The sequence below is a fragment of the Typha latifolia genome, chromosome 1 (assembly GCF_019914945.1).
Source record: "Typha latifolia isolate L0001 chromosome 1, TyphaL0001v2, whole genome shotgun sequence".
Classification (NCBI taxonomy): Eukaryota; Viridiplantae; Streptophyta; class Magnoliopsida; order Poales; family Typhaceae; genus Typha; species Typha latifolia.
Window position 1 is genome coordinate 2,184,552 of NC_133086.1, and position 21,224 is coordinate 2,205,775.

Sequence of the window (21,224 nt, forward strand, 5' to 3'; positions counted from 1 at the left end):
CTTTTTTAAATGACAAAAATATTCTCGTATGATTGAATAAAGTGCAGTCTAAGTATAAATATAATAGTTCTTTAGGAAATAATATTTACATAGTAAAAATATTATTTATTTATTTTCGAGAGGAACGACAGTAGTTAACTTTATTCATTTGCCAACCATGCACACAGTGGTATTATTTACGATATTGAATTAAAGAACCTTAGATATTAGAAAATATAGACAACCACCTAGCTCATTGACCTTGTTATTAGCAGTGGTGTTTTCAACGAAGATCTAAACAGTCACTTATAAGATCATTGCTATAGATCTCAGTTGAGTCCATGCAGCAGTGCCAAAGATTGGCCACCTGACTTCCTAAATAAATTCCAATGCCTCCGTAACTATACCTTTCTATCAACCTAACAGTGTTCTTAAAATGATAAAAAAAAAATAGGGAAAATTTTATTTCGCCTCTTTTGTTTTTACTTGTTTAAATCGACTATTATTTTTTACCGTAAGTCTTAAAAATAATCCTGACGTTAAGTTAATTTTAACGTAAGAGAGCCAATGAGATGGGGCTGTTAAGTTTCTAATTTTTTTGAAGAAAGAAATTTTAACCCAATGAAATCGGATGGAATTACATTTTCAATAAATATAATTTTGTTTTTAAATATAACTTCTAAAATCTCAAAATTGCCCATGACACTTTACTCACTTATTTGGTTGTAATCTTTTTATTTTTTAAAAATACTTTCCCTAGTAAATAAGAGGAACATAGTTAGTAAGAAGCACGGTTTTATAGGATTTTCGTTAGATAAGAAAATTTTAGAAGAATTTTAATTTAATAAATGGTTGGGCTATGTAAGGGTATACTACTAATTTGAGTACTCTGAGTTAGGCTAGTTTAATTTAAAGGTTGATTAGTCTCTATTACAAAAAAACAAATGACAAGAGATTATTAGATAGTAAATATAAAAAAAAAAGGTTAGTTCGAAACAAAAATAACATAAAAATAAAGAAAGTGTGAAATAAAATTTTTTCTTAAAATTTATTTATAATAATATGGCTATTTGCACTTTTCTTTGGAAAAAAAAAACTAAGTTTTTAAATCAGCCACCACGGGTACATATCGCTACTTCAAAGTCGGAGACCAAAAGCTATGACAAATCAGCAGGAAAACCTTCATCCCAAATACAATCATATTCTAAAGACCTACACATATATGTGAGCCAATCATGATTTGCTTCTCTAAACACATGCATAACTTTATAATTTTGATAATTATGAGTTAGATAAATAATATCTTTTGTTAGACTTTCCATCGACCAGATGGAAGCAATGTTGCTATTTAAAATGTTAATTAAGATTAGATAATCTAATTCAATTCAAAATTTAACTACTTTCGTGTTCTTTATACAAAGGAGAGCCTCTCGCTGTCTCGACAAAGTGAGTAGAATTAAAATATTCATATCGAACACCTGCAATAACATAAGCATAGTTAGACTGTCAAACTATAACATATTCATATCGACCAGATGGAAGCAATGTTGCTATTCAAAATGTTAATTAAGATTAGATAATCTAATTCAATTCAAAATTTAGCTACTTTCGTGTTCTTTATACAAAAGAGAGCCTCTCGCTGTCTCGACAAAGTGAGTAGAATTAAAATATTCATATCGAACACCTGCAATAACATAAGCATAGTTAGACCGTCAAACTATAAAATCTACGCCCTCAAGCTCAAAAATTGCTCACAAAGGAGCCATCTATGTAAAAGACTATTTGCAACGTAAGAAATATACACAAGGCTTAATTTTATTATTTAAAAAATTAAAAGATTTAAATGACCCCACGCTTATAATGGTTATTTTCTTTACTTATGATTGCTCTGTAAATATTAATTATCTTACTTATGTTTGTGCAATACACAAGTATTCTTTCTCTTCCAAGAAATAAAAAAGAAAAAATTTGTAGCATGGTTTACCTATTTGGGAATCTCCAGGTTTGGAAAAGAAGTAGATTAGTAGAGTAATCCATCCTAAGACAACGTCTTAGCACCTGGAAGTTTCTAGTCATCCTAAGAAGTTCAAAAGAAAAAGAAAAAGAAAAAGAAAAGGTGATCCTAGGAAAGAGTATTGAAAGCATTCGTTTTTGTAGCCGTTTCCTCGATCAACGCTCTCCCTCTTTCCCTTCCTTCTTATTTAATTGACTTCTGCCGTGATCAATTCCCCCACGAGCGGGGATACCTCGTTCCCAAGAAAGAGGTGCGTCTCCGAGCCCTAATTTTATTCGAGATTTGCTATATTTCTTTCGAGAATTCACTCCGACGTTTTTAGTTAGGGCGGAATTTTCCGATTTCCTCTTTTTGTTCATCGGGGATCCGTGGCTAGGGTTTTAATTGTTTGTTGTTGCTGACTGATTGTAGGGGCAATTCGATCGCCTCGTTAAAATGGTTGTATTTTCTCTATACGGATTGAAGCGGAACGAGTATTTACCTTGTAAATTTTGTTGAAAATGGTGTCTAGGTTATCCTTTGATTACTTGGGAGATCAATTGGGACGTAAAAGATTGGTTACCTATCTTTAATTTCACTTTGTTGAAATTATATGCAAATTACAAAGATTCTCATGTAGGTAAAGATTCGATTTCAGCCATCCGAGTTGAGAAATTTAGGCATGAAGATCTCCCAATTTGGAGGATAAATATCTGCAATAGTTTTGTGGATACATCTGTTTATTTCTATTTCCAGAAGAAAAAAAAGAAGAAAACCTTTAAAGATAACCATGACGAGCGCAATTGAGAAATAATTGTCACTTTGAATTGCATTAAAATATCTGCTTTCTTGAAATTAGCTGTCCGGCTACTTTGTGTATATTCCTTTATTGTGCCCACTCAAGACAAAAACAGATTGAAGGACCGGAACTAGAAGATGGAAACTAGCTCACCGTATTCATCAACATGAGTTATGGCTCACATCGGTTCACCTTCAGCATGTATAAAACATGAAAGATTGACAGATTGATGCACCATGTGATGATTCTGCACATATAGGCTGCTTTGTATATTCAGTTTTAGTAATATAGACTATAGAGATTAACAGAGAGCATTTATTGTATGCCTCTTGAGATGGTTAGAGTACTCAGTTATTGAACTAAATTGTTATTTCACTACTCATAAGTTACTTGCATTGTTTGAATTGGACTGCTATTCAGGATCAAGTAATCGGATGGCATTTAATAAAATCAGTTCTGTGTGATTTTTGCCAATAAAGTATTGTTTGTATGCTTAGTCTACTGTGCTTTGAGTTATGCAACAAAGATAGAGGGCATCAATGATACATCAAGTTCAATTATTTATTGAAACTGATAGATAATTTTCAGTTTTATGTTGCTAAACTAACTGTATTATTAATGTGCAGGAAAGAAAAACGATGAGTTGGAGAATTCCTTTTTTTGGGTAAGTTAGTATATCTGGCAATGTTTTCCTTTGATTTTAATTATTTTGTAATGCATCTATTCTTCTTTTCTTTGTTGGGGGGTGGGCGTACTTACGAGTTGAAAGGCTAGGCTTGTAGAGTCAGAGGTAAATAAACAAATCAAATAAACTGAACTAGTACATCAATTGTTTATAATACTTTCTTTTGCTTTAGATTTTCTTTTTTACCACTATACATGTTAATCATTATTCTGTGTTTTTTATGTTTAACTTTACAATCCAAAATCATGGTTTCAAGAGACTGTACAGGCGCATGAAAAAACACCTGATGCCAACACTGCTAGATGCATGTTTAAGAGGAAGTCTAGAAATTAAGTAGGCCTAAAAACTGTATAAATCAAGCAAATGATGAATAAATAGAGATCCAGATTAATACTTGAGAGTTGAGACGACAAATTAAAACAACTATATCTACACTATGGTCATATCAAGCCATCAATTGGGCATCATCTCCAACAGTCCAATACTATGGCAAGTGCTATGGTGGATACCTAGCAGGTCCTAAGCAGCTTTTAGGGCGGATCTGCCTAACCTGGTTGCCTGCCTAGGTGCAAGAGCTGTCATTTTATAAAAAAACAACAATCAAAATTCAATTATCTATGATGGTTGGACGATAGCTTAACTGTTTTTAGTATCAATGAATGTTCTCCACATTTCAGATTATGGTGTTTTTGTGATTTTTACCTTAATGCCAAATTGTTTTGATTCTACATAGCAACTAGGAGAAAGCTACTTTTGAGTAATCCCAAATTCCTATGTCGCCAAAGTTATTCATTATGGGAACTTTCTATATTTATAAACTAGTAAATCCTGCATAGTTTTGCTGCTGTACAATCCCTTGTTTGCCGTGTAATGTTGCTAGTGTAACTTAAGCTATTTAGCTCTCTCAGCCTTTTTCAATTATCTCTTTAGGTTCTTGATAAGATAGAAGTATAGCATGTAGAAACTTGTTGCAATGCATGCATGATTGGCACAAGAATTATAGCATGTAGAAACTTGTTGTAACTTGCATTCAACAGGATAATGAGCCATTTGAATAGAATGAATGACAAGTACCCTTCTAGGAGGATTATGTATCGCATACGCATTATGAAATATTTACTTAGTTTATCTCAACATGCTTGAATATATGGTTGCAGGTCTTCCCAGCAGCAACAAGGTCAGCCAAATTTCCAGGAGAGCCCTGCACAGTCTTGGTACCCACCCTCATTGCTTAGTTCTTCACGCCCTTCCACACCAAGTAGCTCTTCCAGTGTCAATCCATATCAAAGAGCTCCTGGCCACCCTCAGTCTCCACCACATGGGCAACCGTCACCTGCAGAGGCAGCAGGAATAATTGCTCGCCTGAAAGATAAAAGGCAGTTACTGATTTCTCTTTTCACTGCTACTTCCTATACTCTATTAGTCACTTTAGGATATATTTTCTCCTCTTTTGGCCGCATAGATGCTTATCTTTTACTTTATCTATCTTACCCTATTGTTCTTGAACCATTCTTTTTCTGATTGTGGGACTTGATATATGCCTATCAATGCATCCCATAGTCTATGGTGAAACAGGAAGAGATATCTGTTAGAACTTCAGAAGTACATGATCCATATTCCATAGTACACTGGCTAAATCCATATTCTATAAGTTTTCTTTGAAAAGAAGGCATATTTTCCCTGCTTCATTATGAACCATAAGCATGTCTTGTAAGTTAACTGTGAAAAATTACTAATATATATAGTATGGCACTTAGTGACAGTGCTAATAACTTTTCCCTCAGTTAGAACTTAGAAGTTAGAAGGCTATAAAAGAAGAAAGAATGATAAAAATGAATAATAATGTACAAATGCTAACTAGTATGTTAAAAGCAAAGGAAAGAGCTACTACCTCTGCAAACTTGGAAACTATCATTTGGCATGGGATCTGTTTTATATAGTAAGAAAAGGAGATAATCTTGTGTCTAGCTGGTACTATCGTATTGTTTTATTTTGTTCTGCTTAAATAAGGAAGATCTTTAAAGGTATTTTGCAGCAGCAGTGGCTTCAGGGGCTTGTAGGTTTCTGTAAAGGTTTGATTTATTATTTTTGTTAGAGGCTTCTGAACTTATTGGAGTATGGTTAGTTCATGTTTTAAGCTATAGAGATTATATTAAGAAATCTAAATTTTAACCTTTTTGCAGCCTATTATATAGTAGAAATCTTTGTAGCTGGTAAACAGTCAAGGAGACACCCTCCTATGTAATTTCATTTCTAGATCATCTTCTTCTAGATGTCAAATTGATTACTTATAGCTGATATTTTACCTTTTTGTACTTTTGATCCTATGAATAGTATTTTTCAGATATCTATGTGTGTGATTTTCTAATATAATGATCACTGATCTGGACCTTTCCAGATATTTCAAAAGATCATTTGTGTTTCATGACTTATCCTTTTCTACTTGCAAGTTGCAACAATTGTACAAACATACGGTTTGTGTGCAACTATATGGTTATGATGTTTTAATTCTTGTATAAACATATAATCTTGTGTTCAATTCTCTTACAGTTATATCTTTCTTTCACAGAACATTGTGCTTTTAGTTCTGTCACTTATTGTTGTGGTTGACCTGCAGTGTTGATGAGTTGCGGAAGCTTCTAAATGACAAAGAGGCATACAGTGCTTTTTTCAATTCACTTGACCAAGTTAAAATTCAGAACAACGTAAGTTCAAGACCACATTCTTACTAATCCGCACCTTCTGTGAGTGTGATTAATATTTTTCCAATGATAACGACACTTCTTGATAAGCTCTCCTTTCTAATTTCTGCTAGTCAAGAAAATCACTCAAAAATCCTATTAGTTCATTCGGTTTTACTTGTGCACTAACTTATATAAATGATTTTGATTTTATATCTAGTCACCAATAATGTTTATACTACTAACTCATCTTTTCTTTAATGCATTTGGGAATTTTTGTGGTCTCTGGAAGTTGCTGATACTTGCAAATGGCTTTGTTGGAATATAGAGATGTTTACAGCTTTTACTGGTTCTCTCTATGTTATAGTTAATCCATTTTCTGCTTCAATGCATTTGCAGTTTGGTCTTGACATATACCTCTTGCAATGGTTTATCAATTTCTTGAATCTCCAAGGATCTCCTTTATTGCTGGAGTGATATTGATTATCTTTTTCTTTGGTTTATCTAAACTCAATTTTTTGCATTAATAAGATTAAAACTGGGCAACTGTGCTCTCATCTGACATTTTATGTGTCCACTTCAGTTACGAGATGAGCTTCGGAAGGAGACATTGCAACTTGCTAGTATGTTGCTTATTTCATGTGCCAGACATGCTTGTTGGTGCTTGAATTCTTTCATTGTATAGGCTAAGTGTGGTGCATTTTGATTCCGCAGGGGAGAATTTGGAAAAAGAACCACGTATAACGGAGATCAGGAATCAGGTAGAGTTTCAACACCTCATTTATTTACAATAAGCATTGAGCCATATTACCACCATCAGCATTATCATGGAATCTTGCTTTTCTATAAGAAGCATCATGCGTCTGGTCTACACTTGCTGTATCATTAGTATCTTTCTGCTGCATGACTGCTTTTCTGCATCTGCTGATATATGCAGTGCACTGTAATTCGGACAACCGAGTTGGCTGCTGCTCAAGAGAAGCTGGCTGAATTGGAGAGGCAAAAGGAAGACATTTTTAAGGCCTGTTCTCCCTCTGCACTGCTTGAAAAGTTGCGTGGTAAGGATATGCTCAAATGCTTATGTAATCTCGGTTCTTTTAGTTCATACTTGGTTCCTAACTATAAAACTAGACATGGATAATATTATGCTGTCTAGCCATAACACCAAACATATGCAGATATATGCCTGATTTGATAGCCAAAAGTAAATGCTTATTGGTATATGTGATCCAATAATAATGTTTATGGGGTGTCTTATTTGCTCCACAGAGGCAATGAACAAGGTGGATGAGGAATCTGAGTTATTGAACAGAAGGCTTCTGGAAAAAGAGATTGACCTTCCTACATTTGTACAGAAGTACAAGAAGCTCCGCACCACTTACCACAGACGAGCCTTGCTACATCTTGCTGCCAAGACTTCAATTTGCTGAATAGGTTGGAGGCTTTCTCTACTTGGATCAGCTCCAGATATTAGAGCAATGCAGCATTTGATATTGCAAATCTGCTCCAGTTTCTTTATTTTTTTTATTCCCCCTTTTCTGATAAAAGAAATTAACTGTACCCTGCTGCCAAACGATATTGTGAATCAGAATCTGCAGTACAAACTATGCTTGCGTGGCGGCAGAAGGAACACTTTCTATGGAGTCTAGATCTCTCTAATTACTGGAAGGAATCCAAACTCGCTTATAGTGTCTGTTGTGTCCTGATTGGTACTTCAAAATCCTACTTTGAGTGCGCTGGGAACGAATGGGAATGAAGCTTTCCTGTATATTTATGCCAAACGGAGCTGGTTTTCTTCATTCTTTTCTCTTAGTTTATGATATGTTGCTTATTACAACATCGACTTGAAACTGCATTATAAAAATGGAAATTAGAGTTCCTTTTCACTACAATTGCCACCTAGGTAGGGGTTTCTTGCGACGTGCTTTAAAATGTTATCAATGACATTTATGTTAGGGCTACAAGTGTCATAATTCATAAAGATAGTGAGTGTATCAGTTTTGGATTATTTATGCCTGTAAACACATTGGAAATTCTAATCATAAAATATATTCTCCATTATTTAGAGACTGGCCTATCATCTTCTTGTCGTAGTTAGCCAATTCTAAGTCACACGACTGACGGACGACTCACACCTCAACGGGGTTTTGCTCATGATTTATGCTAGAGGTTTTGGTGGGACCCTTTGTAAGCTTCGGAAAATCTGTTACAACTGTACAAATATATTCTACACACGCGCGCGCGCGCACACACACACACACACGATCGACGCCCAACCACTTTACGGACACAAAATTCCAGGCCATCGAGATTCGAGACTCAGACGCTAACTTGCTCGGCGTCCACCTGGCTCACCTCTCCCTTTTACTCAAAATACGATCCTCCAGTCTCAAAAAAGACATCACCCCTCCTCCGATCTCTAACCCTGCAGTTAAGTTTCTTGCAGTCCTTCTCTTCTCCACACTTATGGATCACCACATCTGGCCCGGCACCGGCGCCGCCGCCGCCCCGGTCCAGACAGAGGCGGAGAGGTGGCTGGATATCGCTGGAAGGCTCCTCGCTGCCAAGGACCTCGTCGGTAGCAAGCGATTCGCGGAGCGGTCCGTGGATTGCGACCCCCTCATCGACGGCGCCGATCAGATCCTCGCAGTAGCAGACGTCCTCCTCGCCTCCCAGCGCCGGATCAACAACCACGTCGATTGGTACGCCGTCCTCCAGCTTACCCCTCCCATCTCCGGCGGCGGTGCCGCCGACTCCACCTCGGTGAAGCGCAGCTACCGCCGCCTCGCCATCCTCCTCCACCCCGACCGCAACAAGTACTCCGGTGCCGAGGCGGCCTTCCGCCTTGTCGCCGACGCCTTCGCGGTCCTGTCCGACCCCTCTAAGAAGTCCCTCTTCGATGCGGAGATCCAGATCGCCACCTCATCCACCTCGAAACCTTCGCCTCCTGCCTCCTCCTCCTCCTCCTCCTCTTCCTCCTTCTGGACGGCGTGCACCGCGTGCTGCCATGTGCACCAGTACGCACGCGCATACCTGAACCGGTCCCTGCGGTGCCCTAACTGCAGCCGCGCCTTCCAAGCCGCTGAGCTCGCTGCCCCGCCGCCGGTCGTACCGGGAACCGACATGTACTACTGCGTTTGGGGTTTCTTCCCGCTAGGGTTTCCCAATGGCCCTGATCTCAATTCCGGATGGAAACCATTTAACCCGGTGTTTCCCTGGCGCGGGGAACAGCCGCCACCTGCCAATCAGACGCCGGAGAGCTCGATTCGCCCTGGAACCGGAAAGACACAAAATAGTCGCAAGAAAGGGACTGCGGTGGAGCCGCAGCGAACGGCGCCAGTGACGAGGAATAAGAAGACTATGGCGAGGAAGAAGGTCGGGGGGAGTGTAAAGAAGCGATCTTCCGGTGGGAATAGTGAACCATTGGCTAATAATGTCGGCGGAGAGGAGGTCAGGGGGATAAATATCAATGAGGAAGTCAGGGCTCCAGAAAGTGGGGTCGGCATGGGAACGCACGAAGATGATATGATGAGCTTTCATATAGATGTGGATGCCACTGATGAACTTCTGGGTAATCTGCAGAACCTTCCCTTCTTGAAGGATGAAGAGATTCAGTTGCGGATGCTGTAGAACGTGGTTTCTTGTGGCAGTTGTGTTGTTGTATGACTAGTTGGGATGATGGCTGAGCCAGAATTATGTTGTAGGTTGTATAACTTGTTTGTAACTTTACCTATATTTTCATTTTTGAATAATAATTCTAAGCATCAATCTTGGAACTTTCAAGAGGCATTTCACGTTTCTGCGAGTTTGGATGTCAACAAATTTACTACCGAAGGTCCAGTCGACAGTGGTACTTTGCAGAAAGGAAAATTCTAGCTATGCTTTCCTTGCACAAGCATGAACATCAACTCTACCTGACATGTCAGGTACATATTTTAACTTCTCTTCATTCTTCTGTCATTATATGCATTCAATTTTATTAGTTCTTGTAAATATGATGTATACTAGAAATTGCTATTCATTTCATTCATTATTAATATTCTTTAAATCCTGTCTGTTAGCTTGCAAGTGATGGGAAGTTCAACTTTTAGATAGTGCGACTTTAGATACTAAAGTTAACTGGATGATATGAAATTTAGCTAAGAGAGTTCCACCTTATGTATTCACAGACTCTGCTTCATCAAGCAACAAGTGCTGTATATCACTTGTTGTTATATATCCATCCTGATTTGATGCTTTTATTTGATAACTTCATAATTTAGTAGTCCAATTGCCTGACTGTTTATGCTTCCTCCACTTACTGATCTTTGATTGACTTGGATAATTTTCTTGCAGATCATGACATTATCTGTAAAGTTGAAAATTTTCTTTTATTAGAAACTTACAGTTGCTTGGTTGGTTTCTTTGTTTCTATTAGCATGAGGGAGAGCCATATATTCTGTAATCAAAGAAAACATTTAATGTAAGGATATAGTTTTTCCTGTACCCTAGCCATTTAGAATTCTACTTTCAGGAATTATGGCATCTTTGTCTTTGTATCATGTGTATCAATATCCCTGTTCATGCCCATGCTTCATTTGCTACTTGAATATATAAATGCTGGTACTTGGAGCTTGCTGGAGGAAAGTGGAGAGGTGCTCTTGGATTGATATGGTATCATCACATGCCAAGCCAATTTAGTGGATGCTTGGTCCGAAGATATATAGGGAAGCAATTCGATAAGGCAGTGGGTCTTGTTATTGTGAAAAACTGATTGTGTATATTTTGAAAGAGTGCATCTATATGTGTGGCATACACACACACACAAAACTGATGCTACATTAGACGTGCATACTTTTGACTGAATGTTAAAATTTGGGAGTTGTCTTGGTCAAGAATATCATAATTAATAAAGATGACTCTTTATATATAAAGGAGGACTCTCAATAACTTGGGAACCTGAATGACTATATTAGGAGAGGCACTAGTAGCTGCACTAATGCAGATAAATGATAAGAGTTTAGGTGGTAAGGATTCAGTTTTATGTAAGAAGGGATTCAAGAAATATAGTTTAATTCCAGAGAAGAAGGACTCGTTAGGGGATTCAAGAAATAAAGGTGTGAAGAAATGTGCTTGGGGATTCTTATTTTTTTGCTCTGTATAATTGCTCATTAGTACTTGTTAGACCTGATAAATTCTTCCTGCTTCTTTTTCTACTAATTGTTGGGGTTTGGATAAAAATTCTTAGTTTTTCTTCTATATTATTACATATGTTTTGTTCTACATATCAAGTAAGTGTTTCTTCTGATTTTTCTCACTGGTTTGAGTATCTTTAATGAAAAAGTTCAAGGCACAACTTGCAATTGAGAGATGTTCGTGCAATTAGTGAAGTTAAAGGATGCTTTTTTATATCTACCTTCTTTTTCAACAAAAACTTATTTATTTTGGAATTACTTGTACTTGTTACAGCTATTATAATCATTTACTTCATTATATTAACCATGGTTATCATCAGTAGGGGTTTGCTAGTCATGAATGATGATTTCAGGGAGTTCCATCTGCATCTGCTGCGTTGAACTATATCCTGATCTGGTAAAATGCTAAACAGCACCATCATCGCTTAAGATGAGTTAGTGCCTTCCCATGATAGCATGGTATTAACTATTAAGTCCTTTTCGTTACTATGTCATCATACATATTATGCGTACTTTATAACATTTCAGTTGCATCTGATTGTTTACACAGTGGAAAAATATTAGTGTCATCTTATGTATGTTTTCTAAGAGCATTGCTGTCTTATAACTTGGTTCTCCTCTGTGTTGTGGAAGTACAGAGAATCCTGGGATCAGGAACTGCTGGTATGGATTTCTCATCTTCCCTGCAGGTTACATTTTATTTAGTTATCTGTGTTAGCTCTAATGTGTGGTCGGCTCGGTTGCTTGAAATTTCCATGCACATCAGCGTTAGACTTTGTTCAATATTTGAGTCACTTATGTGATTTCATGTTCTCAGATACTACGACTATTAATATCTTTTCTGCGTACTGCAATACTCCAGAAACTGGGAGCAAATCATCTGGCTTCTTTTATACCGCATGGAACCATGAGGCTCAACTGAGAAAAAAAGGTTACATATATGCACATAGTTCACCCTCAATTAAGGCTACATCACCTGATAACAAGCAGAGGCTGGAAGAATAATTTATTCTTTCTTCATAGGTTTTCTATTTTCCTTCTCCATTGAAGCAACAGCATACTACATCTATACAGCCTATCCTTATTTCCACTATACAACCCAAACATACCAATAAAACGTTTGAGCTGTTCGTCTCTACAACTCATTACATGTTGGCCATCACCTCAAATGGGTTAACCAGGTCAGTCTACTATATTTTCCTGATAGTTGCCTCAACAGATTAGATGAGTGAACTTACAAAATGACTGGAAAGTCATCACTCCATGAGTTTGCCCTCGCTGTTCTTGCTCCAGATCCTGTCAAACACCGCCACCTCATCTTCATGTCTCCAGCAACAACAATCCGAGGCCAATAATACCAAGCTCTGAGCTTCTTTGCTTGTTCCCATCTTGGAGAAAGATCTCTTAGTTCACAGGAATCACAAGTGAACCGTTAGATTTTTCAGAGAACCTCACAAAGCTTCTCAAATTATCAAGATCCTGTCCCGCCAAATATGTATTCAGAGTACTCCTCAGTGCTAGTAGAGTTTCTGGTGCTCTCGGTGCTCCAGGAACCCTCATCTGAGTAGCTGAAAAGGGAAGAGTTGTCACTAGAAGAATCTGTTCTAGGAAGTTCAAATCTCTCCTTGAAAATATTTGACGGTTCATAGCTGAATGAATGACTGGTGGGCAAACGTAGTTGGACTTGGCTTGTAGGGCATCTAGCGGAGTTCCAGCATAAGATCCTGGGATGTGATCTTGCTTTCTCTGCATCTGCATCTGCACCAGCATTAGCTTCTTCCTTCCACCTGCTGTTCTCCTTCAGTTGGCATAGGGGTGTTGCATTTCTTATCACACTTGGGGCCCGAGGGGTGCACCTAACAAAGAAATATTCTTGCATATTAATCAGCCCAATAGAAATTACTCTCAAAGAAAATCAGGCTTGGTCCACTAGATGCTACCTTGCATATAATAGCATGTAAGCATTTTGTGACAAGACCTTTTCGAGCTCCACAGGTTTTACCTGCATAAAAAATCAACATATGCATTCAGCTAATTTACTAGTTTCTGTCTTTTATTACTGATATCTAATGAACAGAACTGTGATGTGCAACTTATGTGCAAGAATAGGAAACAAACAGAAATTAGAAATTAAGCAACTATGATAATCAGAAGACAATTTTATCACGTTATGCAATCTGAAAATGCCGACATGTCAACGATCACCACCCAACTTAGTAGTTAAGGTAGTTAAGATAGTTAAACATCCACTTAGGATAGGAAAACTTTTCCAAAGTGCTTGACAACAGTATCTTATATGAGTATAAGATAACAGATTTAAGGACCAAGAGAGGTGGTGATGATTACACACCTTGCTGTCATCAGCCTTGTACCATTTTCCCAGAGTGCTTGATACGTAACATATATAGTGACCAGAAAAGGAGGCATTCAGTACATCCAGATGTACGACAACCGCATAAAGCCTGTACAGGGATTTATCATCTGTTCCACTCATGTAAGGAGCTAAATCCAAATACTCAGGGAACCGGACTGCTTTGTTGAGTTTGCCATATTTACCAAACTACAGAAAATAATGTAGTACTTGTTAAATCTGAATAACAGAGTACAGTCATTTTAGACTAAATCACTAAACAAAAGGTAAAAAGAAACCAACTCAATGTCTAGGTCGGGAGCATAATTTCACGGCTTAGGCAAAATTACCTGAAAACGTTTCAAGACAATTGTAAGAATATTAGGGGCATCCAATACTGTCAATTTCTTCTTTGCGCGCTCATATGATTTGCATCTGACATGGAATGGGAAACAATAATAGATTGTCAGGAAGATATAATAATGCACAAGTTTACTTAAAAGTGAACACATATTCTAGTTCAGCTGATCAAGAAGATGGAGACATGTACTGTTCACTAACCAAAAGGTGGAAGTGTCATTTCCAAAAAGGAAAAAAAATGTAAATTGCATAGTATATGGGTGTGTAAACTCGCCATGTACTGATGCGCTCCAGTAATCTAGTGTTTAAAGAAAAAGGCGAGAAATTTGATATCCAGCAGTAGGTGGACTTATATAGGATAGGAATGCCAAGTACCAATAGGAAATCGTTTATTTAGATGAAACACGCCACATGGAATGAGGACCCAAAGGGACTAGCACAGAAAGAGAAAGTATATAACGAGTACAATTTTTCACTGAATAAGGACATGACCCCAAGATAGATCAACATGGGGAAATAGCTAAATGAAAAAAAAACCATTAATTAAAAGCTCATTGTTATTATGGGAACTAGCCATTCAACACCTCTATAATACTCAAAAGTATGAAGTAATGGTTTGCCATTGTCAATATACAAAACGAGTACACTATAATAATATTTGAACTCCATACTCTAAAACACAACTCAAACTTAAAAGAGGATCACTCCACTCATCCAGTCAAAAGAGCTCTAACCAGCTCTTTGCACTGCAAATGCCCATATTCTTACCATTTCAGTGAAAAATGACAAATATACATGACATTACCAACAGATTACCAACAGTAGTATATACAACCTCCTTGAAGCTTTTGGGCAAATTTATTCAAAAAAGAAAAGCTTACTAATGTTTCAATAGAATTAAATAGTTAATCTAGCAGGTTGTAGCAAATATAACCAAACTAATGCTTCATATTAAAACTAGAAACATGAAGAACATGAAGATAAGCAACCTTATTTCTAGCTGCAATTCTATGACATCCCAACAAAAGCGGCAAATATACTCCGTACAAAGGTATTGAAAAAAGTGTATAATGACTTCCAGAAGGAAAGGGATAAAGCAACCAACCTACTGCAATGGTACTTGTTCTCGCCCTCCAAAATTTCAGTAGTTGTAAATTGTTTAAGAGCTTCTTCAAGTGTTCTGATATCCCCATGTATTTCTACAGTAAGATCCATCATCCTCTCATTTCTCTCTGATTTTCCCTGGCATCTCATGCACCTTATCTGTATTTACCAATCATGAACCATTTAATATTCCTTCCCAGAAGAGCTGAAAAGAAACTCAGTACAGCTTATAGATTAACAGCACGAGAAAATCAGTAATCAGGCAGATTTTTGACATACCTTTGATCGAAGGTAACCACCAAATGTTAACTGTATAAGAGTAGTTTCTTCAGTTATTTTGCCAACTGCATATGCTCCAGCTTCCTTAAGGCACACAGATTGCATCACATCAATTGCATACCTGTCAAGATATAGATCACAATGAATGGTCAGGATAGGGCAACCAAACTAGCTAACAGTATTGAACTATTGATTATCTTCATCATCATCAAATGAACTATGTATATTTGAGTACTTGATTTAACTGAACAATCTTAATCTTAAACAATATAGTACAAGCCAAAGAACTTATGATACAAATAATGAAGAACAAATCAAGGAACTTCTCTTGCAGGTTCATAGGTTGGTGTAAGGTTAAAGAGCCTAATTCTCTATTTTAGAGAATTGGAAGAGTTCTTATGACAAGGGTTCCTTTAACTTTGTTGAAGTATAGGAAACAACCTTCAGTAGAATAGTGATAGTCAGTATATTGAGTCTAATGATCCTACCCATCCATGTGGTAAACTGTTATTAGAGTCATAAATTGATCCATACGGGCACCCATAGGTATGCAGATATCTATGCCATGTATGAGTGAAACTGGCATAAGGGTAGTCCCATTGGGGCCTCAAGCTAGTCAACAAACACATATGCAAGCATTCTTTTTCTGCTTGGACACATGTGATATGAAATAGATAGGTCTCATTGAGCAAACCCAAGTTCGGGCTACTTGACTTACTCGGTATACCTGCCACAGTTCTTAGGATATCAAGCTCAAGCAGTCAATCCCATATATTGTAGCCACCCACAACACATATTTGATTATTTTCAGGCTCAGCTCAGGAGCCACTTTTAACAACGCAACAGAAGAATATCGTATACCCTGCTAATGTCATATTCAAATGCAGCTCGTTGTGACCTGCCAATGCTAAACTGAACTTGCTTTACAAGCAACAAAGCTCATAGGAGTAAATTACAAGCCAAGCCCAAGCAGTTTGTGATTACCCCAACTCATTTGCATCCCTGAGCTTCAAAGAACCTTATCCTAAATATTTATTAATAAAGTGGTTCCCTGGCACTGTAGATAGCAGATGATTAAGACAAAAGAAAAAGTACTAAATCCTGAAGTAATTCAAGTTTGAGCAGAACATGTTCCTCGCGCTCCACAGAATAGTAATATCTCTAACCTATAATTATTTTGGACATATTACAAAGAAGCTCTCTTAACACAGATTTTTGTCGCTTTAAAACTTATAAATAAATGATTTCTTCCATAGTTTCCTTTATATTGAGGTTATGTCAATCAACAAATTATGTCCATTATCTAAGCTTTAACTTTATACTAAATGGTCAAACATATTTTTGACTTGCCAATATTTATTGAATACAACAAACTGTTTACCAGAGTTTCCTGCAAGTCGTCTCAACATTTTTTAAATGTTTTATACCACAAATTTGATGCTTAACTTACCTCAGAAATTCATGTGCATCTTCTTCTCTCCCATGACCAAGATGGCTTCCGATATCATGTATATGAGAGAGTATACTGATAGTAGACAAGGGAGAGTACCCCTGTTTTGCCTGCCTAACTAGACTTTCAAGTTCACATGTGAAACACCATTCTCCTTTTGGGCCTATAAACAATAAAAGAAAAGTTCAATAATGTAAGGGTACATTCTTATTGCAAAAAAACTAACAGAAGTGGAAAAAACCAAAATAAATGGAGAAAAACATGCATGTTGTTGAATGAAGTCCTTGAAGAAGATAAGCAGTAAGTGGCCGTGTAAATGCCAAGCACTGGAGCACAGCATTTGCATAACAGCTGCAGTAAACCAAAGATACATATTAGAAAGGGTATCAATCATTTAATCATCTGATTGGAATTTGGAAGTCAGCAAAAAGATATTAAACTATTGCATATGTAATACCATCTAAATATCCAAACTCCATATGGTTTCCCTTTTCCATGAGCATGATTTAATTTCTAGAGATGCTGGGTTTCCAACTATCTCAGATTTACAATATCGTAGCAAGAAATAAATACAGTTTTAGCATATTCATGACTATTACAGAAGTTTTTGAATGAAAACATAAATATTGGGGGTAAAAAATGATAGACCATCAAAATGTGGTCCTCAAACATTTGAAATGTCTGAGCATGAGCATATTGGCCCTTACAAGATGAAAGAGTTATCAAGTGTCATAGTCAGTCCAATGAAAGAAAAAGAGGATCAAATGTCAAATGACATTTGTGTAGAAGTGCTATACTTCTATTATATCCCCATAAGTCATTGAACTACTACACTACTTTTACAATGATGATTGTATGCAAACTAAAGCATTAGGTGATACATTTGTCTATCAATCTAGCTAACTAACAATACATATATATGCATGTCATTTCACATGAGAAATTTTGTATAAGTATATAATTAATGTACAAAATATTTTCCTTGACTAACATACATATTGATACAAAAATAGTTAAACTTGAATAACTTAAGTAGAAGACGTGTTACTGGGATCAAAATGGCATACCAAGAGCTAGCCTCTTTACTAGCTAGTAATATTTTTATTGGAAAGATACCTATTACGGTTTTACCTATTGCCACAGTTGGTAAGACCAGAAGGGCGCATCTCCGCTAAGTCATACTTGTACAGTTTAGCAAAGAAATCGTATGGGAAAAGCATCTGAAGGTAAAAAAAAAGAGGAAAAAAATTTATCAGTATAACTAAATTCCTAACAAGAAACTATATTGCATAGCGTCCTATGGAGAAGTACCAAGTACCAACACACCTTGTATTTGGATGCATCATCTTCCAAACTAGATGAATAAAACCTTGAGATTTTTGAAGGTTTTAATTGTTGAATAACTGTTCTAAGTGATATTTTAGAATTATTTGAGTCATTTTTTTCCAAACTCATAGTCTCGGACAGTCTTGGAGTGCCAGAAGGATTGTCAATCTTTGAAGATGTATCACGCAATACAGAGTGGCGTCCACCAATAGAAGATGCACGATTAGCATAAGAAGCAGATGCTAAAGATTTAAGCTTCTTAGAATGTACAAACGGTATGTCGTTGCTTCTCCCACTAGCAGCACCTGTTTTATTATATCCCATAGCTGCCAACCCTGTACTATTAGGCCGAGTACTATCTGACAAAACCGAGTTGTAAGAGAATTTTCTGGATCTTGTTTCTGGAGATACCGCACGATTAGTCCACTTTGAGGAGATACCAAAATGTGATTTGTCATCTGATTGATTGTAGTAACTGTCTCGACTAAATTGGGAATCAACAGAATTATTGCTGTGAGCAATTTGAGGCACAACTGTATCGATGTCTGCATCCTGACATCCACCAGCATATTCAGAAGTCTTTCTGTCAGTACGATCATCAGAAGTAGCAAACTTTGAGGGAAATGGGGCATCTACCTCAGAATCAAATGTCCTAGATCTACCAGAGGAATCATTCTGCTTACTTTTGCGACTAAAGTTATCCACAGATGATGTGACATTAAAAGATTTACACGGTGGAACTTCCTTAAGGTCTACCCTGGTAGCATGAACTTCCATTCCAGAGGAAGATTTGCCCATTCTGGCATCATGAAGCACCTTCTCATCCTCACAAGCAGAAGCATCATCAGATGCTTCTCCAGAGACAGTAAAGCTACTAGACGTTGATAAGTTGGTGGATGAATCAGTACTCTCTGTTCCTGATGTCCCCAAAAAGTCATCCTCATTCAAACAGTCCGACGAGAAGTTGGATTGGGAATATGATCTCTCAAAGGATGTCTTGACTTGCTTCTTCTGTAATTCTCCTTCATAATTTAAACTCCGGTTGCATAAATTAGATAGTTCAGCTTGCATTTGTTTCAAGTCTGTTGACTGTAATTGTTGTAAACTGTGATCATCAATTTGAGGGGGGTGACAATCTTCCTTATGGCCTTGTCTCCAATGAGTTACCTGGCATTTCCTAGAGCTTCAATACTCAAGGAGAAGATATTCAACATCATCAGTTGTACATATAGAAAGCATACAAGAACATGGCATAGCATATATATCTGCTATGCATATTTTCCCATTGCACTCCAAGTAAATTCACATAAAACGAAGCAAACTGGTATGCAAACTATAGATACTCCACTAAGAAGAATTTCTAACTGATTAGGGCATGTTATAATTCCACCACTTACATAGAAAGAGCACTATTGTTGTAATCCTACTCTTTGGTATAAAAGGCTGATCGTAGTATTCTTAGATCATTATCATCAGAAGTCTCTATTTGAGTATCAATTAGAGAATTTGATGAACAAAGAAGTGCTAGTTCCTTTTGATCCTTCACGCTGCTTGAATTTATTTTAAATGATATGTTTCACATAAAAGATTTGATGCAAACACAAGCTATTCGACTATTCAGTCGCTTCCAATTCCCCAACAAGAAAACCTTATTAGCTTTGATCTCCTGCTTCTTTGAACCCAAACAAACACGAACATAGAATAAAACAAACAGCTTACTAGAACAAATGGAAATGTACTCTGATTGAGATTAGAGAACCGAAAGAAGAAACCTAAAAGCTGCCTATTTTAGTTTCCACAAAAATCCAAATTCCAAACCAGAATTCGCCAACTTTAATGCAAAAGTTACTAAGAATCAACAAAGCCACAGGTAATTCTACACAACCATAATCAAACCCCCTGATTACGACAAAAAATAACACAAGAAAAAAAAAATCAAACTACCACTCACCAATATCTTACTGCCTTGCATCGCGAGCACCTCGTAGTCGTGGGGCTAAAGCAAAACGCACACTGCGTCAGCCGCTGACCTAGGGAAATTGCGGCATAGGTAACTGCAGCGGCCTCCTCCTCCGCCCGGGCGGCATCCGCCTCCTCCGCCGCGAGTGCCGCGAGCCGCATCACCTCCTCCCTCCTCGCCGCCGCTAGCCGCCATCTCCGGCGCACTACGCCGCTGGCGAGGAGGAGGAGGATGAGTGGGCAGACGAAGAGGATTACCGGCAAGGCGGCGCCGCCGTCGAGAAACCCTAGATTACCCCGGTGGGGCATCTAACCGGCGCCAATCCGGTGCTCCGCCGTCTTCCTCCTAGATCTAAACATAGATTTGCAGGTATCCAAATGCAATCGAGAGAGACAGAGGAAAGCGGAGATGCTAGGGTTGTCTGCTTGAAGCGGTAAGAATACCAGAGATGGGTGATGAGGTCATGATGCCGGAGTAGGGCTACGGAAAGGGATCGATCGGGGAGGATAAAGGAAGAAATAATTTGGTGATTTATGTGAGAGAGAGAGAGAGAGAGAGAGAGGAATAATTGGATGATTGGGTTGGATTTCTTGATGCTTGGGCTGCGATTGGGTGGGGGGAATCTTAGAATAGCGTAATGATGAGGGGGGTTTCGGACGGGGACAAAGTTATTTTTGATCCAGGAGGGCGAAGGATGTAGGAAGGAGTGAAGAGTGGGAGAGCGGGGTGTGTGTGTGTGAAAAGAAAGAGATACAGAGAAGAAACGGACGTCAAGACCCGATTGTCACGTGCTTCCCACGTGATTGGAGTTTAGTACTTCGTCCTTCGGAAATTAAAGAATATATATATAATATATGCTGGGTTGTTTGCAAATTACTATCTAAATTTTAGTCATATTGCGAAAAATCTTCTCTCTATTTTTCTCAAATCACTGCCTGTAATTTAACGGCGTTGGCGAACCTACGCGACGCTGTCACTGCTGCGTCAACTTAGAAATTGACCGTCTGGTGGGGCCCGGCCCAATGAAGTCTTATTCTGCCCATTATATTCTAGTAATTAAATCCGCATTACGTCAACAATCTTG

The 21,224-nt window shown here is 37.7% G+C and overlaps 3 protein-coding genes across 6 annotated transcripts; 2 read left to right on the forward strand and 1 right to left on the reverse strand.

Moving 5' to 3' along the window:
- Positions 1-1,960: 1,960 nt before the first annotated feature.
- On the forward strand, positions 1,961-7,936 carry LOC140780623 (vacuolar protein-sorting-associated protein 37 homolog 1-like). Of its 4 annotated transcripts, none has more exons than XM_073126290.1 (9): positions 2,028-2,243; positions 3,398-3,435; positions 4,614-4,835; positions 6,074-6,161; positions 6,721-6,760; positions 6,852-6,898; positions 7,075-7,195; positions 7,407-7,571; positions 7,727-7,936. In XM_073126290.1, exons 2-8 carry the CDS (start codon positions 3,410-3,412, stop codon positions 7,565-7,567), a joined length of 705 nt encoding a protein of 234 aa, XP_072982391.1. In that variant the 5' UTR covers positions 2,028-2,243; positions 3,398-3,409; the 3' UTR covers positions 7,568-7,571; positions 7,727-7,936. The 4 variants fall into 4 exon arrangements, with proteins under 4 accessions (XP_072982392.1, XP_072982391.1, XP_072982393.1 ...); XM_073126292.1 differs by having other exon boundaries at positions 4,614-4,832; XM_073126291.1 differs by having other exon boundaries at positions 1,961-2,243; positions 4,614-4,832; positions 7,407-7,936.
- A 437-nt stretch (positions 7,937-8,373) lies between these two features.
- LOC140780622 (uncharacterized) lies at positions 8,374-9,926 on the forward strand. The gene has a single exon (XM_073126288.1). It carries the CDS (start codon positions 8,604-8,606, stop codon positions 9,765-9,767), a length of 1,164 nt encoding a protein of 387 aa, XP_072982389.1. The 5' UTR covers positions 8,374-8,603; the 3' UTR covers positions 9,768-9,926.
- Positions 9,927-12,230: 2,304 nt separating this feature from the next.
- Positions 12,231-20,874, reverse strand: LOC140780621 (ubiquitin carboxyl-terminal hydrolase 17-like). The gene is made up of 11 exons (XM_073126287.1): positions 20,132-20,874; positions 18,181-19,363; positions 17,986-18,074; positions 17,120-17,205; positions 16,855-17,017; positions 15,405-15,525; positions 15,127-15,284; positions 14,012-14,096; positions 13,662-13,871; positions 13,252-13,313; positions 12,231-13,167 (listed from the first exon to the last, which is right to left on the reverse strand). The coding sequence occupies exons 1-11, from the start codon at positions 20,446-20,448 to the stop codon at positions 12,783-12,785; spliced, it is 2,859 nt and encodes a 952-aa protein (XP_072982388.1). The 5' UTR covers positions 20,449-20,874; the 3' UTR covers positions 12,231-12,782.
- Between the last annotated feature and the right edge of the window lie 350 nt (positions 20,875-21,224).

What these genes read in the sequence shown, in the direction of transcription:
- LOC140780622 (XM_073126288.1), top strand. Translation starts at nt 8,604, where the DNA reads ATGGATCACCACATCTGGCCCGGCACCGGCGCCGCCGCCGCCCCGGTC.
- LOC140780623 (XM_073126289.1), top strand. Translation starts at nt 3,410, where the DNA reads ATGAGTTGGAGAATTCCTTTTTTTGG. An exon ending in TGGAGAATTCCTTTTTTTGG is followed by an intron (nt 3,436 to 4,613) that starts GTAAGTTAGTAT and finishes ATATGGTTGCAG; the next exon opens with GTCTTCCCAGCAGCAACAAG. An exon ending in AAGTTAAAATTCAGAACAAC is followed by an intron (nt 6,162 to 6,720) that starts GTAAGTTCAAGA and finishes TGTCCACTTCAG; the next exon opens with TTACGAGATGAGCTTCGGAA.
- LOC140780621 (XM_073126287.1), bottom strand. Translation starts at nt 20,448, where the DNA reads ATGCCCCACCGGGGTAATCTAGGGTTTCTCGACGGCGGCGCCGCCTTG. An exon ending in AACAAGTACCATTGCAGTAG is followed by an intron (nt 14,097 to 15,126) that starts GTTGGTTGCTTT and finishes ATTCCATGTCAG; the next exon opens with ATGCAAATCATATGAGCGCG. An exon ending in TACATGCTATTATATGCAAG is followed by an intron (nt 13,168 to 13,251) that starts GTAGCATCTAGT and finishes TTTCTTTGTTAG; the next exon opens with GTGCACCCCTCGGGCCCCAA.